Consider the following 23,778-nt stretch of genomic DNA (forward strand, 5'->3'; position numbering starts at 1 on the left):
GTCGTCCGGACGGTTGAAGTCGAATCGGCAATTTCCATATTAGTTGCACGCGCGTCCGGACCAAGGCTGACTTACGTCCGGACGGTGATATTTGAATTGCGATTCTTGCCTTAAGGAGACGCGCATCCGGACGGGATACGACATCATCCGGACGGTTGATAGATCTTTCCTTTATCGGAACTTGGAAAGAATTTGAGACTGGTCGAGTATCGAGAGGCATCCTGATGGGTTGCTGAGACGTCCGGACGGATGCAAGCTGGATAGAAACTTCTCGACACAGTGGAGGGTCCGGATGGAAATGCACATCGTCCGGACGGATGATGCTTGGTCTGACTGGCGTCCGGACGGTATGGCACGTCGTCCGGACGGATGGAACAATGGTCAGATTGGCGTCCGGACGGGATGGCTCGATCGTCCGGACGGCTAACAGGGAACCAAAATCTTCACAGAGCTAAGTCTTCTAAGAGTGCTCTGAATAGTGAAATCCTTGTTAACAGCATCTTTACACACAAAAGTGATTTTGTCCAGAATGAGGCCAAAATACTAACATTACTGTTATATAGATTTTTACCCTATGGTCCAATTTACTTTTATATTGATGGTTTTGGATTCAATGGTTGTTAATGATCAGCATAGTTATGTATGGGTAGGGGTGTAAACGAGCCGATCTTGAGCGAGTATTCCTTGTTCGAGCTCGGCTCGTTTTTTTTTTGTCTGGCTCGAGCTTGAGCTCGAGCTCGACATGAGCCTCCAATCTGTGTTCGAGCTTGGCTTGTCATGGTGAAATCCCTGTGCGAGATCAAGCTCGAACTCGATCATTTTGGCTGAGCTCGAGCTCGAGTACTCGGCTCGAGCTCGGCTTGACGATCAGCACCACACGACTGCAGCTCCTCCTCACTCCACTAGATAACACCGAGCACACAGAGCACTCCTCCGTATGGCCACCGTCAACCCTATAAAAAGCACAATTCATTGCGCACCACAAGCCCAGGGGCGTGTAACAGACATCACACTGTGTTATGTAGATAGTGATGTACAATGTTCAGAATAAGAAAGAAGGCAGAGAGTCAGAGACATTGTAACTTACAAATAAAGAGTTGTTACCATGTGTGAGAAAATGGTGAGAATGGGAGAAACGAAGAAGGGTTTGGTAGCTTTGAGAAACCAAAAAATTGTGAAAATAAAGTACGGAAGAAAACCAAGCGAGAAAATAAAGTCCATGTTTAGGTTGAAAGGCAGCTTCTTTTTAGTGCAACGCATAAGGGTGAAAGACTTGTCCACTTGGGCTTACTGAATTCATTCAAGGCTGTTGTTTTTTAAGACCAGATCTGCCAAACAAATCCAGCCGTTCATCACTTCCCACTACGTCGAGCCCATTGGACATCCACTGATGCGTGCCAAATATTGTGTATTTGGACCCCTTGATTTGCACTAGTTAGACCTTTAGCCTTGTTATTTTCTAATGTTTTGGTTAGTTTTTGTGTTTTCTGTTTCTGTAGGACAATAAGAGAGGAATGACAAATTTCATAAGGAAATAGCTGGAAATTCGGAGACCCTGACAAGTCGATCGATCGAACTTAAAATTCGATCGATCGAATATTTGCCCGAAGTCGATCAATCGAAATAAAAGTCGATCGATCAAAATTTCCCAGAAACTGCTTTTGCAGAGCGCGCCAGAACGCCCAATCAGAAACCAAAAAGCAGTCCTCCCTCTGATTTCCGCTGCAGAACACGCTGGTTTCGTGTTTGGGGTTGTCTCTAGCAGCAGAGGAACCCTAGAAGAGGGTAGAGGAGTCATTTCTTGCCCTAGCTCTCTTCTATAAAAGCCATAGCCATGCCCCTTGTTGGGAGAGTAGTAGAGAGAATAGGAGAGGAAAGAATAGAGCAGAAACTCTGTAGATAGGTTTAATTTCGTGCTTCTTGTAGTGTAATTCAGTAGTTTATTTTGCAGATACTTTCTCTTTGTAGAGCTTTTTCTTTCATTTCCATGGTTGTTCATCATTTTCTTGTGGTGTTCTTAGTCATGGAATGCTAGTAACCTCAACTACGGTTGAGGATGAAACCTTTCCATTGATGACACTCACAATCTTGCTGTACCACTTGCACATTTAATGATATATCATATTAGTTGTTCAAGTTCCATTCATTTAAAGCTTTATCTTTTGCAATGAATGTGGTTAGTGGTGGTATTAGTCGGTTTGAATGATGATATCCATTGTGATTGAATGATACATTGGATGTTTTGATTTCAATCGGTACTCTTTGTGATTTGTCAATGTGTTGGATTCATTTAATGGTTCTTGGGTTTATGGTTAAGAGACTTGAATAACACCCTAAGCTTAATGTTCTTTGGGTGTTCAAGTGGAAACCAAGAGTGTGAGTTGTAGGATTTGGTTTGGTGGATTCCTTAACCTTAGTTCCTTTTAATTTGCATATTTCATTACATCTCTTTCCATTAGTCTTTTGTTCTTCAATCATTTCTCAAACCTTTGGAACTAGGTTAAAATGGGGTTAATCAAGCAAGACACTAATATTTGACCATTTCCCTGTGGGATCGACCTCGCACTTGCATAACACTATATTGCAAAACGATTCGTGCACTTGCGAGTACTATTTAAAACACACATCAAGTTTTTGGCGCCGTTGCCGGGGAAATCGGTTCAAAAATTGGTTTTTGTTTGATTGATTTTGTTTTTCTACTAGTTAGATAGATTTTTGTTTCATTTTTACTGTTGTTTAGCTTCTGTTCTGCATTCTAAGTCTTTCCTTTGTTTTTCCCGGATCTGTTCTGCAGCTTCTGCAACTTACTGGGTGCCCTGAAGAATCGATCGATCGAAAATAAATTCGATCGGTCGACTTAGAATCTGCACTATAAAAAGACGATCGATCGACAATATATTCGATCGATCGACTTTCGATCGATCGAAATATACTTCGATCGATCGACTTTCTGCACAGCAGCAGCTCGGAACTAGGTGAGTATCTCTGTTCCAGTACTTTTTTTTTTATCCATTTTGTTCATATTTTGTTCATTTTTGTTTCTGTTTAATAGTATTTTGCTGCTTGTTTAATTTCCTTTTAGTTCATTATAACTTAGTTCAAATTCTGTTTAGTTTGTGTTTTATATTATCCTCAATTTGCTGTATTTTGTTCCAAAAAAAAAAAGAAGAAGAGATTTTCTGTTTTATTTCTGTTTCTGTTCCTGGCCCTGCAAATTTCGAATATTAGATCGATCGAATATTAGTTCGATCGATCGACCATTACATTCGATCAATCGACCTCAACTCAGAAGGCAGCTCCTGGATAAGATCAGTAGCAGAAAATTTTTACCAAAAATTCTTTTTGGTCCCAACTTGTAAGTATTCCTGTCTTTACTTTTACTGCTGTCTTAGTGTTAATTGTATGCATTTGTGTTAGTCTTTACAGTTTATCTTAGTTGTGTTATTTTTCTTTGATAAAAAAAAAAAAAAAAAAAAAAAAAAAAAAAAAAAAGGAGAAAATATTTTGCTAGTAAGGGTTTACTTAGCAATCTAAGGGCAATGACAAGGTAAATTCTGGCAAGGATTGGTCTTGGGATTTAAGTGTGTCCATTGTGACCCCCGTCACCTACCTGGGAATTAGCCTAGATTGTACTTTGGAGAACTTTGTTCCCTATTAGCAAATTGTTTTCTTTATTTTTGGTTTGTTTGTTTCTTTTTCTTTTGGTTAAACATTTGTGTTTGTTTGGTGTATGCTTGGTAGAAGATCATTGAACTTAGACTTGACATCGTTAGATCCCGAAATTGAAAGAACTCTTAGGAGAAATCTTAGAAATTCTGTTGAGATGGGAGATAACATGCATGCAAATGAAAATGAGAGGAATCGGGGAGAAAACGTGGATCATACTAGAACACTTAGGGATTTGTTTGCACCCGTTGCAACAAATTCTCCTTCATGTATCGTGTTACCCCCAACCAATGCTACTCATTTTGACCTCAAGCCTCATGTCATTCAACTCCTACCCGCATTCCATGGCTTAGACCTCGAAAATCCTTATAGCCATGTGAAGAAATTCAAGGACATCTGTGCCACCTTCAAATTTCAAAATTTTTCTGAAGAGTCTGTGCATCTTAGGCTATTTCCTTTCTCACTCCATGATAGGGCCAAAGCATGGTTGGATTCAAACATGCCTGGTTCCATCACTTCTTGGGAGAACTTGTTAAACAAGTTTTACAACAAATTCTTCCCCATGTCCAAGGTCAATGAGTGTAGGAAGGAGATAAGCTCATTTACTCAAGAAGAAGATGAGAAATTTTCTGAGAGTTGGGAGAGATTTCAAGATATGCTGATTAAGTGCCCTCCACATGGATACGAGAAATGGAGACTGGTGCAATTTTTCTATCAAGGATTAACTCAATCCAATCGTAGCATGATCGAGTCAATGAACGGAGGCGCATTTCTAAGTTTGACGGGAGATGAGGCATATAGGACCTTAGATCAGTTATCCGACAATTCCCAACAGTTGGATTTTTCAAGCTGTCGAGATAAAGCTGCTCGCATTCAGAAGAAGGGAGGCATCTATAAGGTTAAGGAGGATATAGAATTAAAAATGAAGATAGATGCCCTTACCAAAAAGGTCGAAGCCCTAGTTGTTAGCAAATCCATGAATGTTGCCAACCCATTCCATGTTGACTGCTGTTCCATCTGTGCTAGTCCCTTGTACTTAGCACAGACTTGCCCATCATTACCAGCTTTTGTCGAGTCACCAATGGAGCAAGTGAACGCTTTCAACGACTATCGAAAGCAAGCCAGTGGACCTTTCTCCGAATCGTACAATCCAGGGTGGCGGAACCACCCTAACTTTTCTTGGAAGCAAAACCAGCCCATGGCTCAAGGGGGAGCTCCTCACCAATCTCATACTCAATACCCCCTGGATTTCATCAGCCGGTTCACCATCAAAGCCGTCCAGCCCAGCCAGCACCATCATACCAAAACCCTACTCAAGCCCCTGCCTCTTCTTCACAATCTTCGTTGGAAGACACTCTTAAGGCTTTCATCCAGATTACCGGCCAATCCATCAATGACGTGAAGAATGCTACCATGGTAAACACTCAAGCTACTGCCAAGATGGAGACCCAAATCGGGCAAATTGCTAGTCACCTGGGGGAGAGAGAAAAGGGAAAGCTCCCTAGTCAGCCTGTGCCGAATCCCAAGTTGCAGTTCCATGAGGGAGGATCATCAAATGCAGTGCATGGGCAGGAGCATGTGCAAGCCGTTGTCACCCTTAGATCAGGGAAACAAGTGGACAACCAAGTGGTTCACCCAGAGGAGAGCCCTGCTGCACAAGGAGAACAAGGAAGCAGGAGCGTCAAGAAGAGAGATGCCGAGCCATCTACATTAGCACCGACCATAGAGACTCCTCCTCCTAGGCCGTTTATACCTAGGGCGCCTTACCCTGATAGACTTCTCGCGCCCAAGAAAGGAGGAACATTCGAGGACATTCGGGAGGTATTCAAACAAGTACAGATCAACATTCCATTCTTGGATGCCATCCAGCAAGTGCCGTCTTCGCCAAGTTCTTGAAGGACTTAATCACCGTCAAGCGGAGGAACAATGTCCCGAGGAAAGTTTGTTTGACCGAGCAAGTCAGCTCAATCCTCCAATACAGGCTGCCCATCAAATACAAGGACCCTGGATGTCCTACCATCTCTTGTACAATAGGAGTCAGCCACATTGAGAAGGCCCTGCTTGACCTTGGAGCCAGTGTCAATCTCCTACCCTATTCAGTTTACCTGCAATTAGGATTAGGAGAATTGAAGCCAACCTCTATGACATTGGAATTGGCTAATCGATCAGTGAAGATACCACGGGGAATAGTGGAGGATGTTTTGATTAAGGTGGATAAGTTTTACTTCCCCGTGGATTTCATAGTGCTTGACACCGAGCCGGTACAGAACGTTGGAGTTCAGATACCGGTAATCCTAGGGTGACCATTCTTTGCTACGGCTAACGCCCTGATCAACTGTAGGACGGGGGTAATGAATCTCTTTCGGCAACATGACGGTAGAGCTGAACATTTTCACCATCAGCAAACAGCCGAGGGAGTGCGATGAGATCAACAATGTCTGCTTGATAGAGGAAATCTTGGAGGAAAGCATTGAAGAATCAAGCATACAAGACCCCCTGGAAGCATGCCTTGCTCAATTTGGAGAGGATCTGGACTTGGATGTACTGCTTGAGCAAGCAAATGCTGTTTTGGAGTTTGCTCCTCTGGAGAGCAAAAAGGAAGAGGAGGCAGCAGTACCTGAGCCTCCAAAGAAGGAACTTAAGCCCTTACCGGACAATCTCAAGTATAAGTTCCTCGGTCCAGCAGAGACTTTGCCTGTAATCATAGCTTCAGATCTTCACACCGCTCAGGAGGAGAGGTTGTTAGATGTCTTGAGGGAGCATAAGGAAGCTATAGGCTGGACCATTGAAGACATTAAGGGAATCAGCCCCTCGGTGGTGATGCATAGGATACACTTGGAGGAAGACACCAAGCCATCGAGGGAGCCACAGAGAAGGCTCAACCCGACCATGCAAGAAGTCGTCAAAGGGGAAGTCATCAAGTTGTTGGATGCTGGCATCATCTACCCTATCTCTGACTGCAAATGGGTGATCCCCATTCATGTCGTGCCCAAGCGAGTTGGAGTTACAGTCGTGCAGAATAAGGAAGGCGAGTTGGTTCCAACTCGAGTACAGTCTGGATGGAGAGTCTGCATCGACTACCGAAAGCTGAACACCGCCACCAGGAAAGATCACTTTCCTCTTCCGTTCATTGATCAAATGGTGGAGCGTTTGGCCGGGCACGAGTATTATTGCTTTTTGGACGGTTATTCTGGATATAACCAGGTCCCTGTGGACCCTAAAGACCAAGAGAAGACGACCTTCACTTGTCCGTTCGGAACGTTCGCCTACCGACGCATGCCCTTTGGCTTATGCAATGCACCCGCTACGTTTCAGCGGTGCATGATTAGCATCTTTTCTGATATGGTGGAGCGTTTTCTAGAGGTGTTTATGGATGACTTTTCGGTTTTCGGGTCATCTTTTGAGGAGTGTTTGCACCACCTCACGTTGGTTTTAGAGAGGTGTAAAGAGAAGAACCTAGTGCTCAATTGGGAGAAGTGTCATTTTATGGTGCAACAAGGAATTGTGCTCGGGCACGTCATCTATCGTCGGGGGATTGAAGTCGACAAGGCGAAGGTAGATCTGATATCCAACCTTCCTCCCCCACGGACGGTGAAAGAGGTTCGCTTTTTTCTGGGCCATGCAGGATTCTATCGGCGATTCATCCAGGATTTCAGCAAGATCGCCCGACCCTTGTGCAAATTGTTGGTGAAGGAGGCCCCTTTCATTTTTGACGAGGACTGCAAGAAGGCATTTGGGGCCTTGAAGGCAATTCTGACGTCCACACCCATCATTCGGCCCCCGAGCTGGGGTACACCTTTCGAGATCATGTGTGACGCGTCAGATTACGCCGTTGGAGCTGTGTTGGGGCAGCGCGTTGACAAACTTCCCCACGTCATTTATTATGCAAGTCGGACTCTGAACGACTCCCAGCTGAATTATTCGACCACTGAGAAGGAGCTGCTGGCAGTCGTATTTGCTCTGGACAAGTTTCGATCCTACCTCCTAGGATCGAAAGTCATCATCTACTCGGATCACGCGGCATTGAAGTATCTTTTTTCCAAAAAGGATGCTAAATCACGCCTCATCCGGTGGATCTTGCTCTTACAAGAGTTCGACATTGAGATTCGGGACAAGAAGGGTTCCGAAAACGTGGTGGCTGATCATCTCTCGAGGATTACCGTGGACTTCACGGAAGAAGCCGCCCCCATTTCTGAGACCTTCCCCGATGAGCAGTTGATGCATATTGCTCATACTCACTCACCATGGTTTGCTGACATAGTGAACTATCTTATCACCGGTCAAATACCTTTGCATTGGGGACGGCAAGATAAGTCCAAATTTATGTCCATGGTGAAGAATTTTTTCTGGGACGATCCTTACTTGTTCAAGTATTGTCCCGATCAGATCATTAGGAGATGCATTCCCGAGCCTGACCAATCCAGTGTCATCTCCTTCTGTCATGATCATGCCTGTGGAGGCCACTTCAGTGCGAAGAAGACCGCTGCAAAGATTTTGTAGTGTGGATTTTACTGGCCTACCATCTTTCAAGACGCTCACACTTATTGTGTTTCATGCGAGCGCTGTCAGAAGCTAGGGAGTATTTCACGTCGAAATATGATGCCCCTCAACCCGATTCTTATTGTTGAGATTTTCGATGTATGGGGCATTGATTTCATGGGACCTTTCCCAAACTCCTTCGACTATCTGTACATTTTGGTTGCTGTGGACTACGTGTCCAAATGGGTAGAGGCAGTTGCCTGCAAGACCAACGACCACAGAGTTGTGGTCCAGTTTTTAAAAGACACTATATTTGCTCGTTTTGGTACTCCTCGAGCAATTATTAGTGATGGTGGAAAGCACTACTGCAACCGGGTCTTTGAACAGCTGATGAAGAAATATTGCATCACGCACAAGGTTGCCACTCCCTATCACCCTCAGACGAGTGGACAAGTGGAGGTTTCAAACAGAGAGATCAAGAGGATTTTGGAGAAGACGGTGAACCCGTCAAGGAAAGATTGGTCTCTCCGGTTGAACGATGCATTATGGGCATACCGGACAGCGTTCAAGACACCGATTGGCATGTCACCCTACCGTATTGTGTACGGGAAAGCATGCCATCTGCCTGTGGAGTTGGAGCACAGAGCCTACTAGGCCATTAAGCAGCTAAATTTCGATCTCACAAAGGCTGGCTCACAAAGGAAGCTCCAACTCAATGAATTGGAAGAGCTGAGGAACGATGCCTATGACTGTGCTAGGATATACAAAGCACGGATGAAGAAGGCTCACGACCAGAACATATTGAGACGATCTTTTGAGCCCGGCCAGAAAGTCCTTCTTTTCAATTCAGGTCTGCATCTGTTCCCAGGGAAGCTCCGATCTCGATGGACAGGCCCTTTCATAGTTCGATTAGTATTTTCTTATGGGGCCATTGAGATTGAGGATCCAAAAAATGGCAGCACGTTCAAGGTGAACGGGCAACGACTGAAGCCATTTTTGGAGTTACAGAGCTCGGAGGTTGAGACGACCCTTTTAGAGGACCCGAGTTACTCGGAGTGATTGTCGTCAAAATGGAAAGTCTGGCTGAAGACTGAAAACTTAGCGCTTGTGGGAGGCAACCCTCATCATTTTCCTATCATTTGATTTTCTTGTGTTTTAATTGTGATTTTCAGGACAGTGTCTGCCATTCAAGTTTGGGGGAGCGCTTCTCTTACAGTGTGCCCAACTTGCATCACCCTTCGGTATTGTATCTCTAGCCACATTGGGGACAATGTGTTATTCTAGTTTGGGGGTGGGGTAGACATTTCTGTCTGTTTTCAATTAATTCTTGTTTTGTTGCCCTGTTAATACTCATTCAAAAAAAAAAAAAAAAAAAAAATTGCCTTATTGTTAGTTGAGCATGGTTACATCTTACTATGGTTTGCACCTCATTGGTTTGTTTAACATGTTGAATTTTGCATATCATTAAAATCTAAGATCTTTTGACTCATCTTTGGATTAGAGAGACTTGACATGTTTAATTTATTTAGCACAAGCACATTAGCATTGTTTTGTGGGGTATGAGATTTGAATTAAAATTTATATGTCTTGAGATTTGTAGGATGACTTGTTGATGAAACCTTGGCTTATTGTTAAAAAAAAAAAAATGCTTAGAATAATATCACCAATGTGACTTCTCATTGAGTAACCGGGCCCCTTGCCTCATTAAGCATTGGGTGTTCGCGTAAAAAGATGAGAATTTCAGCTTGGATGATTGTTTGGCTAGTTTGACTTCATAGCCTTTTTGACTTGAGTAATTAAGCCCTTAGGGATGTTTTTACATCTAGTGCCCTAAGACCATCTGGTTTGGGAGTCACTGGCCCAACACTCGTTACATAGGTCAATTAGAAAGCTTAAAGGAGTCAAACATTGCACAGCCGACACAAAATAATAATAAATGATAATAAATGTAAGATAAGCCTTGGTTATTTGACGGAAGTCCTGCGAATTTTTGGATATATGTGCTTTGAGGAAAATCGAAACCCCATGACTCTATGTTATTCACACCTTACACTTTTGAACATGTGTTGTCTCAATTTTCCATCTATGAGTTGATCGATTTTTGATAACATGATAATGTGATATTCATTTTGTTAAACATGCTCATGATGTGTGAACCATGTGTTTGAATGATGACTTTCGCTCAATTGATAATACGTCATTTCAGTGTTTGTGGGTACCATTTCTGGCAAACCCTCACGAGACTTCACTCGTCCACTAGGGAGTCCTAGGGGTTTAAAAGGCTTGTTGCATATGCTAAATGCAATCGTTTCTCCCACGAAAGAGGACTTATGTTTCATGCTTTGATTTTGTTTTTCATTTTGTTTTTGCTAAGGGACTAGCAAAATGTAAGTTTGGGGGTATTTGATGAGTGCCAAATATTGTGTATTTGGACCCCTTGATTTGCACTAGTTAGACCTTTAGCCTTGTTATTTTCTAATGTTTTGGTTAGTTTTTGTGTTTTCTGTTTCTGTAGGACAATAAGAGAGGAATGACAAATTTCATAAGGAAATAGCTGGAAATTCGGAGACCCTGACAAGTCGATCGATCGAACTTAAAATTCGATCGATCGAATATTTGCCCGAAGTAGATCGATCGAAGTAAAAGTTGATCGATCGAAATTTCCCAGAAACTGCTTTTGCAGAGCGCGCCAGAACGCCCAATCAGAAACCAAAAAGCAGTCCTCGCTCTGATTTCCGCTGCAGAACACGCTGGTTTCGTGTTTGGGGTTGTCTCTAGCAGCAGAGGAACCCTAGAAGAGGGTAGAGGAGTCATTTCTTGCCCTAGCTCTCTTCTATAAAAGCCATAGCCATGCCCCTTGTTGGGAGAGTAGTAGAGAGAATAGGAGAGGAAAGAATAGAGCAGAAACTCTGTAGATAGGTTTAATTTCGTGCTTCTTGTAGTGTAATTCAGTAGTTTATTTTCAGATACTTTCTCTTTGTAGAGCTTTTTCTTTCATTTCCATGGTTATTCATCATTTTCTTATGGTGTTTTTAGTCATGGAAGGCTAGTAACCTCAACTAGGGTTGAGGATGAAACCTTTCCATTAATGACACTCACAATCTTGTTGTACCACTTGCACATTTAATGATATATCATATTAGTTGTTCAAGTTCCATTCATTTAAAGCTTTATCTTTTGCAATGAATGTGGTTAGTGGTGGATAGAGGACATTTTATGTGTTTCAACCGACTAATACATTGTTTTATCGGTTTGAATGATGATATCCATTGTGATTGAATGATACATTGGATGTTTTGATTTCAATCGGTACTCTTTGTGATTTGTCAATGTGTTTGATTCATTTAATGGTTCTTGGGTTTATGGTTAAGAGACTTGAATAACACCCTAAGCTTAATGTTCTTTGGGTGTTCAAGTGGAAACCAAGAGTGTGAGTTGTAGGATTTGGTTTGGTGGATTCCTTAACCTTAGTTCCTTTTAATTTGCATATTTCATTACATCTCTTTCCATTAGTCTTTTGTTCTTCAATCATTTCTCAAACCTTTGGAACTAGGTTAACATGGGGTTAATCAAGCAAGACACTAATATTTGACCATTTCCCTGTGGGATCGACCTCGCACTTGCATAACACTATATTGCAAAACGATTCGTGCACTTGCGAGTACTATTTAAAACACACATCAAGTTTTTGTCCAGAGCTAAGTCTTCTAAGAGTGCTCTGAATAGTGAAATCCTTGTTAACAACATCTTTACACACAAGAAATTTTGTCCAGAATGAGGCCAAAATACTAACATTACTGTTATATAGATTTTTACCCTATGGTCCAATTTACTTTTATGTTGATGGTTTTAGATTCAATGGTTGTTAATGATCAGCATAGTTATGTATGGGTAGGGGTGTAAACGAGCCGATCTTGAGCGAGTATTCCTTGTTCGAGCTCGGCTCGTTTTTTTTTTTTTTTGTCTAGCTCGAGCTTGAGCTCGAGCTCGACACGAGCCTCCAATCTGTGTTCGAACTTGGCTTGTCATGGTGAAATCCCTGTGCGAGATCGAGATCGAACTCGATCATTTTGGCTGAGCTCGAGCTCGAGTACTCGGCTCGAGCTCGGCTTGACGATCAGCACCACACGACTGCAGCTCCTCCTCACTCCACTGGATAACACCGAGCACACAGAGCACTCCTCCGTATGGCCACCGTCAACCCTATAAAAAGCACAGTTCATTGCGCACCACAAGCCCAGGGGCGTGTAACAGACATCACACTGTGTTCTGTAGATAGTGATGTACAATGTTCAGAATAAGAAAGAAGGCAGAGAGTCAGAGACATTGTAACTTACAAATAAAGAGTTGTTACCATGTGTGAGAAAATGGTGAGAATGGGAGAAACGAAGAAGGGTTTGGTAGCTTTGAGAAACCAAAAAATTGTGAAAATAAAGTACGGAAGAAAACCAAGCGAGAAAATAAAGTCCATGTTTAGGTTGAAAGGCAGCTTCTTTTTAGTGCAACGCATAAGGGTGAAAGACTTGTCCACCTGGGCTTATTGAATTCATTCAAGGTCGTTGTTTTTTAAGACCAGATCTGCCAAACAAATCCAGCCGTTCATCACTTCCCACTACGTCGAGCCCATTGGACATCCACCTCACACGATTTTTTTGTTCGTTCCAGCATCCCAACTCATATAAAATTCACCTGTGTTAAGTTGTTTGGAGAAATCGAAGCCACATCAGTCATCGATGCAATATTGACCTTCAATTAAAATGTTCGAGATGTTGACTCAATGTGCACCGTTGGATCAAGTCAACATATAGACATTTCATGGACGTAGAAGCAGCTATGCATTTTCCTGCCTTTACAGCTGTAACCCGCTTCGCTAGATCGACGGTCCACATGGATTAGAAAAAAAAGAAAGAAAAGTTTTAATCAACGGTGGATAGTCATTGGCGTCCTATCAAAAACCTGCACCAAAATCAAATTTGAATATTTTCACCTGCTTTGTCTGACACGGTGAAAGTATAGCAATAACTATTCAGTATATTCAAATCAAGAGAGGGTAGAGTAATGATGGTGGGGTGAAAGTAGAGTAATGATTATTAAAAATAAATAAATTAAAAAAGATGAGTAACGATGGGCCTGCATTGTGAATTCAATTTTTTTTTTTTTTTCCAAGTCAAACCCTTTTCTTCTAATAAACAAAGTTTTTAGGTTTCAAACTTCAACTTAATAATTACCCACTTTGGCATCTACGATGAATTTCTGTTAATTAATTGATTATTATTAAACTCAAAAATATATATTTAATTCTTTTTTCAAGGAAAAGTATATAAAGTTGTTGAATGTTATGACATTTCCGTAGTTCAAGAAAGCAAATTGTTTCTAAACTATGCATCTTAATAGTGCATTTTTATTGTATTATCATTAATTCTTTCTTGTAATTGACAGCAAATACTTAATCATATTAAATTGTCATGACATTTTAATTACACCTATTTTCTAAGTTTGGTTTTGTTTCTATGTGGGCCTAAATGTGCTGGATTTATCATATAATATGATCTAAATATTATCATATGATTTTGAATAAAAATGTATTATCATTTTAACTTAGATCTTAAATCATATGATTTAAGGATTCCTAAATAATTAATGATAAGAAAAATTGTAATAGTAGTCCATATAAAATTAACTAATATATACTAAGTTAATAACATTAACAATGATAATTATTATATAATCATATGGTCATATGTATCTAATAATAATATTTTCTTTTAGTCTAATGATAATACTGAGATCATATGATCTAATGATTATATAGCACAATGTTAGATCATATGATCATGTGATCTAAATTTCAATGATAATACATATAATCATATGATTTAAATTCTACTGATAATATTTATGATAATACTTAATTTGTGATTATAATTAACATATTGGTGATTTCAATCCTAATCACTTCATTTAGATACTTAGATACTTATTTTATATACTTAGGGTTTGTTTAGGTTTGTGATTTAAAATAACGATTTTAAAATGTGCGATTTGAAAAAAGTGATTTTTAAAAACAAAGTTAAGCATTTGATAAAATCGTAGTTTAGCCTTTAAAAGCGCAAATTAACCTTTAAAATTATGCGTTTTCAAAAAAACACTATCTTGCATGCGATTTGAAAAAGCATATTTTCTGCATTTTCAAATTATAATTTTTAAAAATGTAGTTCCCAAACTATTTATATAACATAATATGGTCCTATGTATCTAATCATACTTTTTTTTTTCTTTTTTTTTTTTTTTTTGAATCTAATGATAATACTTAGATCATATTATTTAATAATTATATAACACAATGTTAGATTATATGATAATGGGGTCTAAATTATAATTATAATATATATAATCATAAAAATCATATGATATAAATTATAATGATAATACTTAATTCGTGATTATAATTAACACATTGGTGATTTCAATTAATCATAATCATAATCATAATCCTTGTTATTGTATATGAATAATGTTATTAAGTTTTGAAATTGTCATTATATCATATGATTAATGTGAATTCATACTTACATATGTAATTTATATAGCTAACCATTGTATTTAAGTATAATTAAGAGTGATTAGATACTTATAATTTTAAACATACTTAATCTTTGTAACTAATTAGCTAGATACCCAATCATTTTATTAGTATGAATTTGTATACATATAATTTAAGTTATATATATATATGAATAATATTATATGACTTATAAGATTATCTGTGATAAATATGATCATTATGAATCATAATTATCATAATTCATAACTATGTACTGATAGTATATATTTCATATGATTACATGATCTAAGTATTATCATATGATCATATGATCTTATATTTTGAATCACGTGATCTAATGTTTCTTAAGTATCTAATGATAATACTTATAACATATAATCATATTTAACTGATATAGTGATTATATGGCATATGACACAATGTTATATTATTATATTATTATATAAAGCTATTATATTACATGAATAATATGATTGGCAAATTAAGTATGACATATGGCACAATAGCTTTAGCCTCTTGATAATACTAATTAGATCATATCTAACGGTTATATAGCACAAATTTAAATCATATGATCTAAATTATAATGATAATTCATAACTTGAGAATTGTGATTATAATTAATATATAAGTTATTCCAATCCTAATAACTCAACTTGGGATTGTATGAATCACATTATTATTATATATGAATAATATGATTAAGTTTCATAAATGTCATTATATCATATGAATAATGTGAATCCATACTTACCGTAACTTACGTATATAATCTATATACATAGTCATTGCATCTAAATATTACTAATAATTATTAAATACTTAAAATCATAAATCATACTTATTAAATGTATGAGTGTATCTAACTAAGTATCTAAATACTGAACCATTATATTAGTATGAATTTGTATACTATATCATATATGACACTAAATTATATGTAGGTATAATTATATATGTTACTAATACTTATCAAAAAAAAAAAATTATATATGTTACTAATATGTATATATATTTATGATTATGAATTATGAATCATATCATATCACTTGATTTATAAGATTAGCTATGAATCTATAATAAGTAATTAAGTATGATCATTATAAATTTATGAGTCATAAATCATAATTATCAAATTTATCATAATTCATAACTACCTACTAATAATACTAATATTATATGATCATATGATTTAAGTATTATCATATGATAGTATATTTAACATATTAACATGATCTAACAATCCGTATGTAATGATTATTAAATATTTAATGATAATACTCATAAAATATAATAAAGTGATTGCATATTTTATATTTATATGTCATATGGTAGTATGGTACAGTGTTATATTATTATATGATCATATAATCCTATAAATTATAATCCTATTATATTACATGAATAATTTGATTAAGTATCTGGATTGTCATTATATCATATGACTAACAATTAATTATTGATATTTTTTACTTTTACTATTTTATATACATATGACCAATTAATATATATTGACTAATAACTATTGTTATTTGTTACTTAATTTATTCTTACATAATACACATAGTATATTATTCATATATATATATATATATATATATATATATATATATATATATATATATATATATACGAGTCGAGCCTTAATAAACGAGTCGATCCTTATACGAGCGGGTTCACGAGCTTTAGTCGAGTCGAGCCGAGTTTATACGAGTTTGCATCGTTTAATAATCGAGTTTGATTTTCGTGTTCACGAGTAGCTCATTTAATAATCGATTCGAGCACGAGTCGAGTTTATTCGAGCCGATCTCGAGTAAGCTCAAGAGTAGCTCAGTTCGTTTACACCCCTATGTATGGGTGGTGGTGATGCCTTGCAGCATTGCCAGTGGTGTGGATCACCCAAAGTCGGACCTGATTGGGCCATTAGTGGTGGCTTTCTATTGTGCTTCACTGGGGGACCAATGTTGTGCAATATGTACTTCAAGACGCGCAAACCTCACCGTAAGATGGTAAGGGTATGGATAGACCATATGGATTTTAACTATGATATGTTCACATGACGTATAAATTATAGTTATATTGCTTTAACACAATTTTCTGCCTTGGCATTTGACAATAACACTGTTAAATAATATTGTATATAATCTATTAACATTTTTATAAATTGTTTGGGTTCACTGCATGATGACATATTCGTGTTGTGCTAATTAACTAAGTCGTTGACTTATGCTTTGATTTGTTTCCACTTATAAAACATGTTTTTGTTTTATAGTTTGCCTGCCCTTAGATGTCGAAACCTACGAGGACAAAGCCTTTTTTTTCCGAAGGCCTTGGAGAATTTGGCCAAGTTGGTGTTTGAGGAATTAGACTCTGGTTTGTCTGATTACTTTTGGTCTGAGCATACCATAAGGGAACTCATGACAACTTCATAGGGTTTTTGTTGATGGTGTACCATATCCAATGCAACATCGCCGTGCTGTATTGGCTACCTGCAGGAATCGATGAGCCAAATTTAAGTGTCGAGGAGGTTTATAATTTAATGTATAAGCTTTGAGGTATTAGTTGGAGTTGTTTCATATATTTGACTTGATGACCGGCCCTAGACTGAGACACTTGATGATTATGCTTCCACTATACTATGTTATGTCATGATGTTTTTAAGTTATTGCTCTAGTTATTATTAATTGATGTGGGTAGTAATGGCAATCTCTTTATATAAGTGATTCGGTCTTCCACTGTTTGCCCTCTGATGAGGGTCTCAGTTCTCCCTTAAGACTTATTTACTTGGTAAATAATTATTGGGAGGGGCATCAAGTTAATTAATAGTTAATTAAATTCGGGGGCGCTACAAAAAACCTAACTTAAAACTTAGAACTTAGACTTTTAAGCATTCTGCCAATCAAACAACTAGGACGACATAAGGAACATTGTGATAGTTCTTGGACCATCGGGACGATCTTTGGGTAGAATCTCCTAACTTCGAAAAGATCATATCTTAACCCATCTAACACATTATAAGACCTAAAAAGGCTACATTTCATTGACTTAAACACTAATTGCAACGACACAGGGAAAAACGCTAGCCACAAGCAAGTATCATAATCACAACCTAAACATGTGATAGAATGAAAAACAATAAAGGATAATGAGAGGTTACCTTCAAGCTTCAATGAAAATCCTCATTTTTTTCCTTCTCTCTCATTATCCTTCTCACTCTAGGGTTTTTCAGAGGCTGGGGGCGAGCTAAAGAGTGAATTTAGCTTTTTTAAATCACACCTTTTAAAATTAAATGTGTTTAAATCGCAAACCGAAACGAACTAATCACTACCTGAGGAAGAATAAATAAGAGTATCCCTAATGAGCTCTCCAAATTTTAGCTAAACAATCTGTTTTTGTTATTTTATCTTTTACTTTTAAAAAAGCTTTTTACATCAAACTCTCTAAACATTTCTCTATTTTAACCAGATATTATTTTTTTATTGATTTTGAGAGCAACCACTTTAACAACTTTAACTACCATGCAAATTTGCTCAAAATGAGTAAAAAACATTGTAATGCATGGTGTTTGAAACGTTTTGAACAAAGAAGCATTTAACTTTATCTTTTTCCGAACAATAGTAGAAGCATTTAGAATAGAGAAACCAAGGTCTTGCCAGCGTGGCAGTAAAACTTGTGCTACCAAACCAGCGAATTATTAAAGAGCTGGAGATCTTCTCTTTTTGTTGGGTCTCTTATGGTGTGTTTGGATTCAGAATAGAATCCTTATTCTATTCGGGTTTTCTAAAACCCGCCGAAAATACCCGAATTCCATCCAAATTTTGTCTCAATTTAAGATTGACATTCTGATGAGTCTGATTTGATGGCTGGGACCCACGCGCAGGACAAGTTGTCTCCAAAAACGCGTGGGTCCCACATTTAATTAATAAAATAATTAAAAAACTAAATAAACAAAAAGAAAAAGAAAAAAAAAGGCAAAGGATGGGGGTGGCCGCGCGCCACCCCCGACCACTAGGGGTGGCTGCGTGGTCACCCCCGACCACTAGGGGTGGCTGCGTGGTCACCCCAACCCCTTTGCTTTTTTTTTTTTTTTTTTAAAAAAAATTATTTATTTATTTTTTAATTAAACAATCAATATATAATAAATTATTATTCTACACAACTTTTCACAATACCAATCATTATACACAACTTTTCAAACCTCAAATAATTTTCTACCATTAAAAAATAATATTTTTCAATCTAAAAATTCAACACCCAAACACATTTTTTTGCCTCGAAATTCGCAAAGAAAATAAAAATTCAATTTTGATTTCAAAAATTCTTACTCTTTCCAGGAGAAACTCAAAGAACAGAGCAAAAATAGCAAAGACGGAGATAAAAGGACCCAGAAAATATCACCCAAGGGCTCATTGAGATATCGCCGATGGACGTGATCAAGCCCCAGCAAGTATCATCTAAGCCCATCGAGAAGGTCATCGTTCACCCATTGGTTCTGCTCAACATTGTCGACAACTACAACCGAGTCGCCAAGGACACGCGCAAGCGAGTTGTCGGAGTCTTGTTTGGTAGCTCCTTCAAAGGCACTGTCGACGTCACCAACAGCTATACAGGTCCGATAAAAATATTCAACAGCTAAAAGTGGAAAAGAAAGCAGGAAACGAAACGAAAATAATAAAATATTTAATAGCTCATTATATTCATGAGTTAAATTTGAAGTAAAATTCTGACGAGAGCCAACCTAAATAAATTATAGAGAGTTTGATAAAGTAATTTTCTTTTTTTGAATTTTTCATCAAATTTTAGTGGGAAATTTAAAATGGGAAACTCAAGGGATGCTCTAAGATTAGGGATGCTCTAAGTTCAAATGAAGGGTATCTAAGTCATTTAATCATATAAAAATAACAGACCCGAAACCCTAGCTGTGACGTGCCTGTCGTCTATAAGTACCACGCAAACCCTTCATATACCTTCGAGTCCTCTCTTCGCTATCGCTTGGCTCTCCTCACTCTGCCTCCCTGTTGCGGCTAGGTCTATCTTACGAGGTGAGCGATCTGCTTGCAATTGACGCTTCGATTCTTCACCGTTTGCTGTTTTTATAGATGGTTGATTCTGAGACGCTCGGATTGTGTTGGATTTCTAATTTATATTTTGTTAACTGTTTGGTTTCTTCTTTAGTTTCTGAGCAGATTGATCTCTATCTTATTTAGCTTCTCCTTTATTAATCTCGTATTAGATCGGAATATGAAATTCGATTGTGTAGATTTATATATATATATATATATATATATATATATATATATATATATATATATATATATGTAGAGATTGTGTAGACTTCAGCTCAACTGAGAAAGGAAAATATTCGATAGCTTAGAGAGGCTTTTACTAGGGTTCCCAAATTTATCGGGAAAGGTCATAGTTAGTAGATGTATTTGATTTGTGCTAACGATTTCGGTATTCTTATTTAGTGGATCTAAATTAGTTTGTTCCTATTCATAGAAGCAAAAATTTTTTGTTGAAAGCGTAAAAGTTTGTCACTGATTGGTCGGTTTTGTTTTGTTTCCTTTTGTGGCTTGTTGACAATCCTCGGACTTCATCTTGTTTACTTCTGTTGAATGATAATATGATAATATGATGGGTTTTTCTTATTTTGTTTTGGTTTCTGATTGGGTTTAGATGTCTATCTGTGGGCTTATTTGTGAACTTTAAGCTGGGAAAATGTTGGCTTCGTTTGTCTATGTTGCTTATCTTGATCTATTATTGTCAATTCATCATTGGATTGTGCAACTTGTGTCATATTTATAAGTTTTGAATATAACTCATTTGATGCTTTGATATATGTACTTGAATTTGAAGTTCTAGAACACATGACACCTTCTGCAGCTTGTAATTGATCATAAGTTCTTAATTGGTTATCTAATTTCTTGGTACTTGTACCTGTGTACTTATTAGGCTTTTCTGGTTTTGACTCCTTTGGCTTATCTGTGGTTAGTTCTTTGATGCTTATCTGGCTTTTGTAACAGCATCTTCTAGAATTCTAATATGGGTAAGGAGAAGTTTCACATCAACATTGTGGTCATTGGCCACGTCGACTCTGGAAAGTCGACAACCACAGGGCACTTGATCTATAAGCTTGGAGGTATTGACAAGCGTGTTATTGAGAGGTTCGAGAAGGAGGCTGCTGAGATGAACAAGAGGTCATTCAAGTATGCCTGGGTGTTGGACAAGCTCAAGGCCGAACGCGAACGTGGTATTACCATTGACATTGCCTTGTGGAAGTTTGAGACTACCAAGTACTACTGCACTGTCATTGATGCTCCTGGACACCGTGACTTTATCAAGAACATGATCACCGGTACCTCACAGGCTGACTGTGCTGTCCTCATTATTGACTCCACCACTGGTGGTTTTGAAGCTGGTATTTCCAAGGATGGTCAGACCCGTGAGCATGCATTACTTGCTTTTACCCTTGGTGTGAGGCAGATGATTTGCTGCTGCAACAAGGTTAGCTCTATGATTTATAAATTGCAATGAATACTTACGGTCACTTATGGTTGCAAGTGCCAAATGTGCCTTTTACTAATGTTGCTTTTGTATGTAGATGGATGCTACAACCCCCAAGTACTCCAAGGCAAGGTATGAGGAAATCGTTAAGGAAGTCTCATCCTATCTGAAGAAGGTTGGGTACAACCCTGACAAGATCCCCTTTGTCCCCATCTCTGGTTTTGAGGGTGACAACATGATTGAGAGGTCTACAAACCTCGACTGGTACAAGGGCCCCACCCTCCTTGAGGCTCTTGACTTGCTCTCGGAGCCCAAGAGGCCATCAGACAAGCCCCTCCGTCTCCCACTCCAGGATGTCTACAAGATTGGCGGTATTGGAACTGTCCCTGTTGGACGTGTTGAGACAGGTATCATCAAGCCTGGTATGGTTGTGACCTTTGGGCCTACTGGACTGACAACTGAAGTCAAGTCCGTTGAGATGCACCACGAAGCTCTCCTGGAGGCCCTTCCTGGTGACAACGTTGGCTTCAACGTAAAGAATGTTGCTGTGAAGGATCTCAAGCGTGGTTTTGTTGCTTCTAACTCCAAGGACGATCCTGCCAAGGAGGCTGCTAACTTCACCTCCCAGGTCATCATCATGAACCATCCCGGTCAGATTGGTAATGGTTATGCTCCAGTGCTCGACTGCCACACCTGCCACATTGCCGTGAAGTTTGCCGAGCTAGTGACCAAGATTGACAGGCGATCTGGTAAGGAGATAGAGAAGGAGCCTAAGTTTTTGAAGAATGGTGATGCAGGGATCGTGAAGATGATTCCCACCAAGCCCATGGTGGTGGAGACTTTCTCCGAGTATCCTCCACTTGGTCGGTTTGCCGTGAGGGACATGCGCCAGACTGTGGCTGTTGGAGTCATAAAGGGTGTAGAGAAGAAGGATCCAAGTGGTGCAAAGGTCACCAAGTCCGCAGCTAAGAAGAAGTGAACCGTGCTGGTTCTTCATATGCAGATTTCTGCAGATCATGCCTACTTTCACATTGACAGTTATGATAAAAACTTGGTAATTGTCAGTACGGCTTTGGCATGTTTGCTTTATTTCGTATGTCACAGTTTTATACCTTCGTTGTTGGGTACCCGGTCTCAGAATTGGGTGCTTGATAGGCGGTGGCATGACACTATACTATGGCTTAGTCTTTTAAGTTATTTGTGTTTGTTTTTCTGTATTTTTGTGTCGAGGTGCGTCAGTTTTTCTGAGGCGGCTCAAAAGTTTTGTCATTGTGTTGTTTCTGTCGCAGTTATAAACTAATTTCTATATATGCTCTTTATACCCCGAGCCCCTTGGTTCCCCAATATTTTTAATTACGTTAATGCAAATTTCATCTATGACTACCATAAATCTTCGTCCTGGGTTATAAATATTTCAGTATTCAGATTAAATTTTGCAATGATTTTGCATTTATTTCATCAAAAGTTTGAGAGTGGAGTTGATGATGATTGGATATGTACATGTAAAACATGGACATTAATGTATTACATGGACATTAATGTATATGTCCAATGTTTAATATATATTTTGTATTTATATATGTACATGTAAAACATTAGTTTTATATTTTCAATGTTTATTATTATATAATTATGAAAAGCATAATCAATACAATGGGAGTTTTAGAAACTAGACCCAATCTGTACATACCATGTATTGCAAGAGAGTGGTTTAAGATCATGTTAGAGATCTACAAGGACCTTAGGTTGAGTCAGAAAGTGGTCTATAAAGAACTTTTGGTTCATAATGTGTTGGAAAAAGATGATGAGATGATGCTATTCAAGAATTAATCTTGTAAGGAACTTATGAGACTACATATGTTCAGGTGATGTTACTATTCTTTCTTGTATTATTGTTTTGAGATTTTAAAATTTTAATGACGAAATTTTTATTAGGAGTGAGGAATGTAAGAATTTGGTTATTAATTATAATTGATTGAGCTTTGGACGGGTTAATGGGTTTGTTAAGATTCGTTAGAATTTGTTGGAAGTGAGAATGTTGACTTTTGTTCATGGCCGAACGCTTGAAGTGGGATAGTTGAACATTCAAGTTGAACCCTAATGCTGAACGTTCGATGTTGGAAGTCCGAACGTTTTCGTGTAACCCTAGATTCAAACGTTCGATGTTGGATGTCTGAACGTTCGAACGTTTGTCGTATTGCACAGTCGGCCATATATCAGAAGGTACAATCCACTTGTTTGGTATGTATTTCAGATCGTACACCGAACGTTTAATTCATACATTGAATGTTCGCGGACGCCCTAATAGTACACGAACGTTTGACAGTTAGCCTGAACATTCGATGACTCACAATACTGAAAAATAACACTTTAGCCTTATCCACTTGAATCTAAAGCCTATAAATACGCCATCCCACGCTTCTTTCACCTCCATTCCGCCCTTCTACTGCTTGACATTCCTAGTAAGAGTGAGAATAATTTGGAGATATGGAATAAACTCTTTTGGTTATTGTTATTCTTGACATTCCTAGTAAGAGTGAGAGTGATTTGGAGATATGGAATAA

The 23,778-nt window shown here is 38.3% G+C and overlaps 1 protein-coding gene across 1 annotated transcript; it reads left to right on the forward strand.

Annotated features, from left to right (window-relative positions):
• Nucleotides 1-19,629: 19,629 nt before the first annotated feature.
• On the forward strand, nucleotides 19,630-22,522 carry LOC133877050 (elongation factor 1-alpha). Its single transcript, XM_062315283.1, has 3 exons — nucleotides 19,630-19,752; nucleotides 20,734-21,214; nucleotides 21,312-22,522. The coding sequence occupies exons 2-3, from the start codon at nucleotides 20,753-20,755 to the stop codon at nucleotides 22,191-22,193; spliced, it is 1,344 nt and encodes a 447-aa protein (XP_062171267.1). The 5' UTR covers nucleotides 19,630-19,752; nucleotides 20,734-20,752; the 3' UTR covers nucleotides 22,194-22,522.
• The last annotated feature ends 1,256 nt before the right edge of the window (nucleotides 22,523-23,778 follow it).

This window comes from Alnus glutinosa, chromosome 9, assembly GCF_958979055.1.
Source record: "Alnus glutinosa chromosome 9, dhAlnGlut1.1, whole genome shotgun sequence".
Taxonomy (NCBI): domain Eukaryota; kingdom Viridiplantae; phylum Streptophyta; class Magnoliopsida; order Fagales; family Betulaceae; genus Alnus; species Alnus glutinosa.

What these genes read in the sequence shown, in the direction of transcription:
- LOC133877050 (XM_062315283.1), top strand. Translation starts at nt 20,753, where the DNA reads ATGGGTAAGGAGAAGTTTCACATCAACATTGTGGTCATTGGCCACGTC. An exon ending in TGATTTGCTGCTGCAACAAG is followed by an intron (nt 21,215 to 21,311) that starts GTTAGCTCTATG and finishes TTTTGTATGTAG; the next exon opens with ATGGATGCTACAACCCCCAA.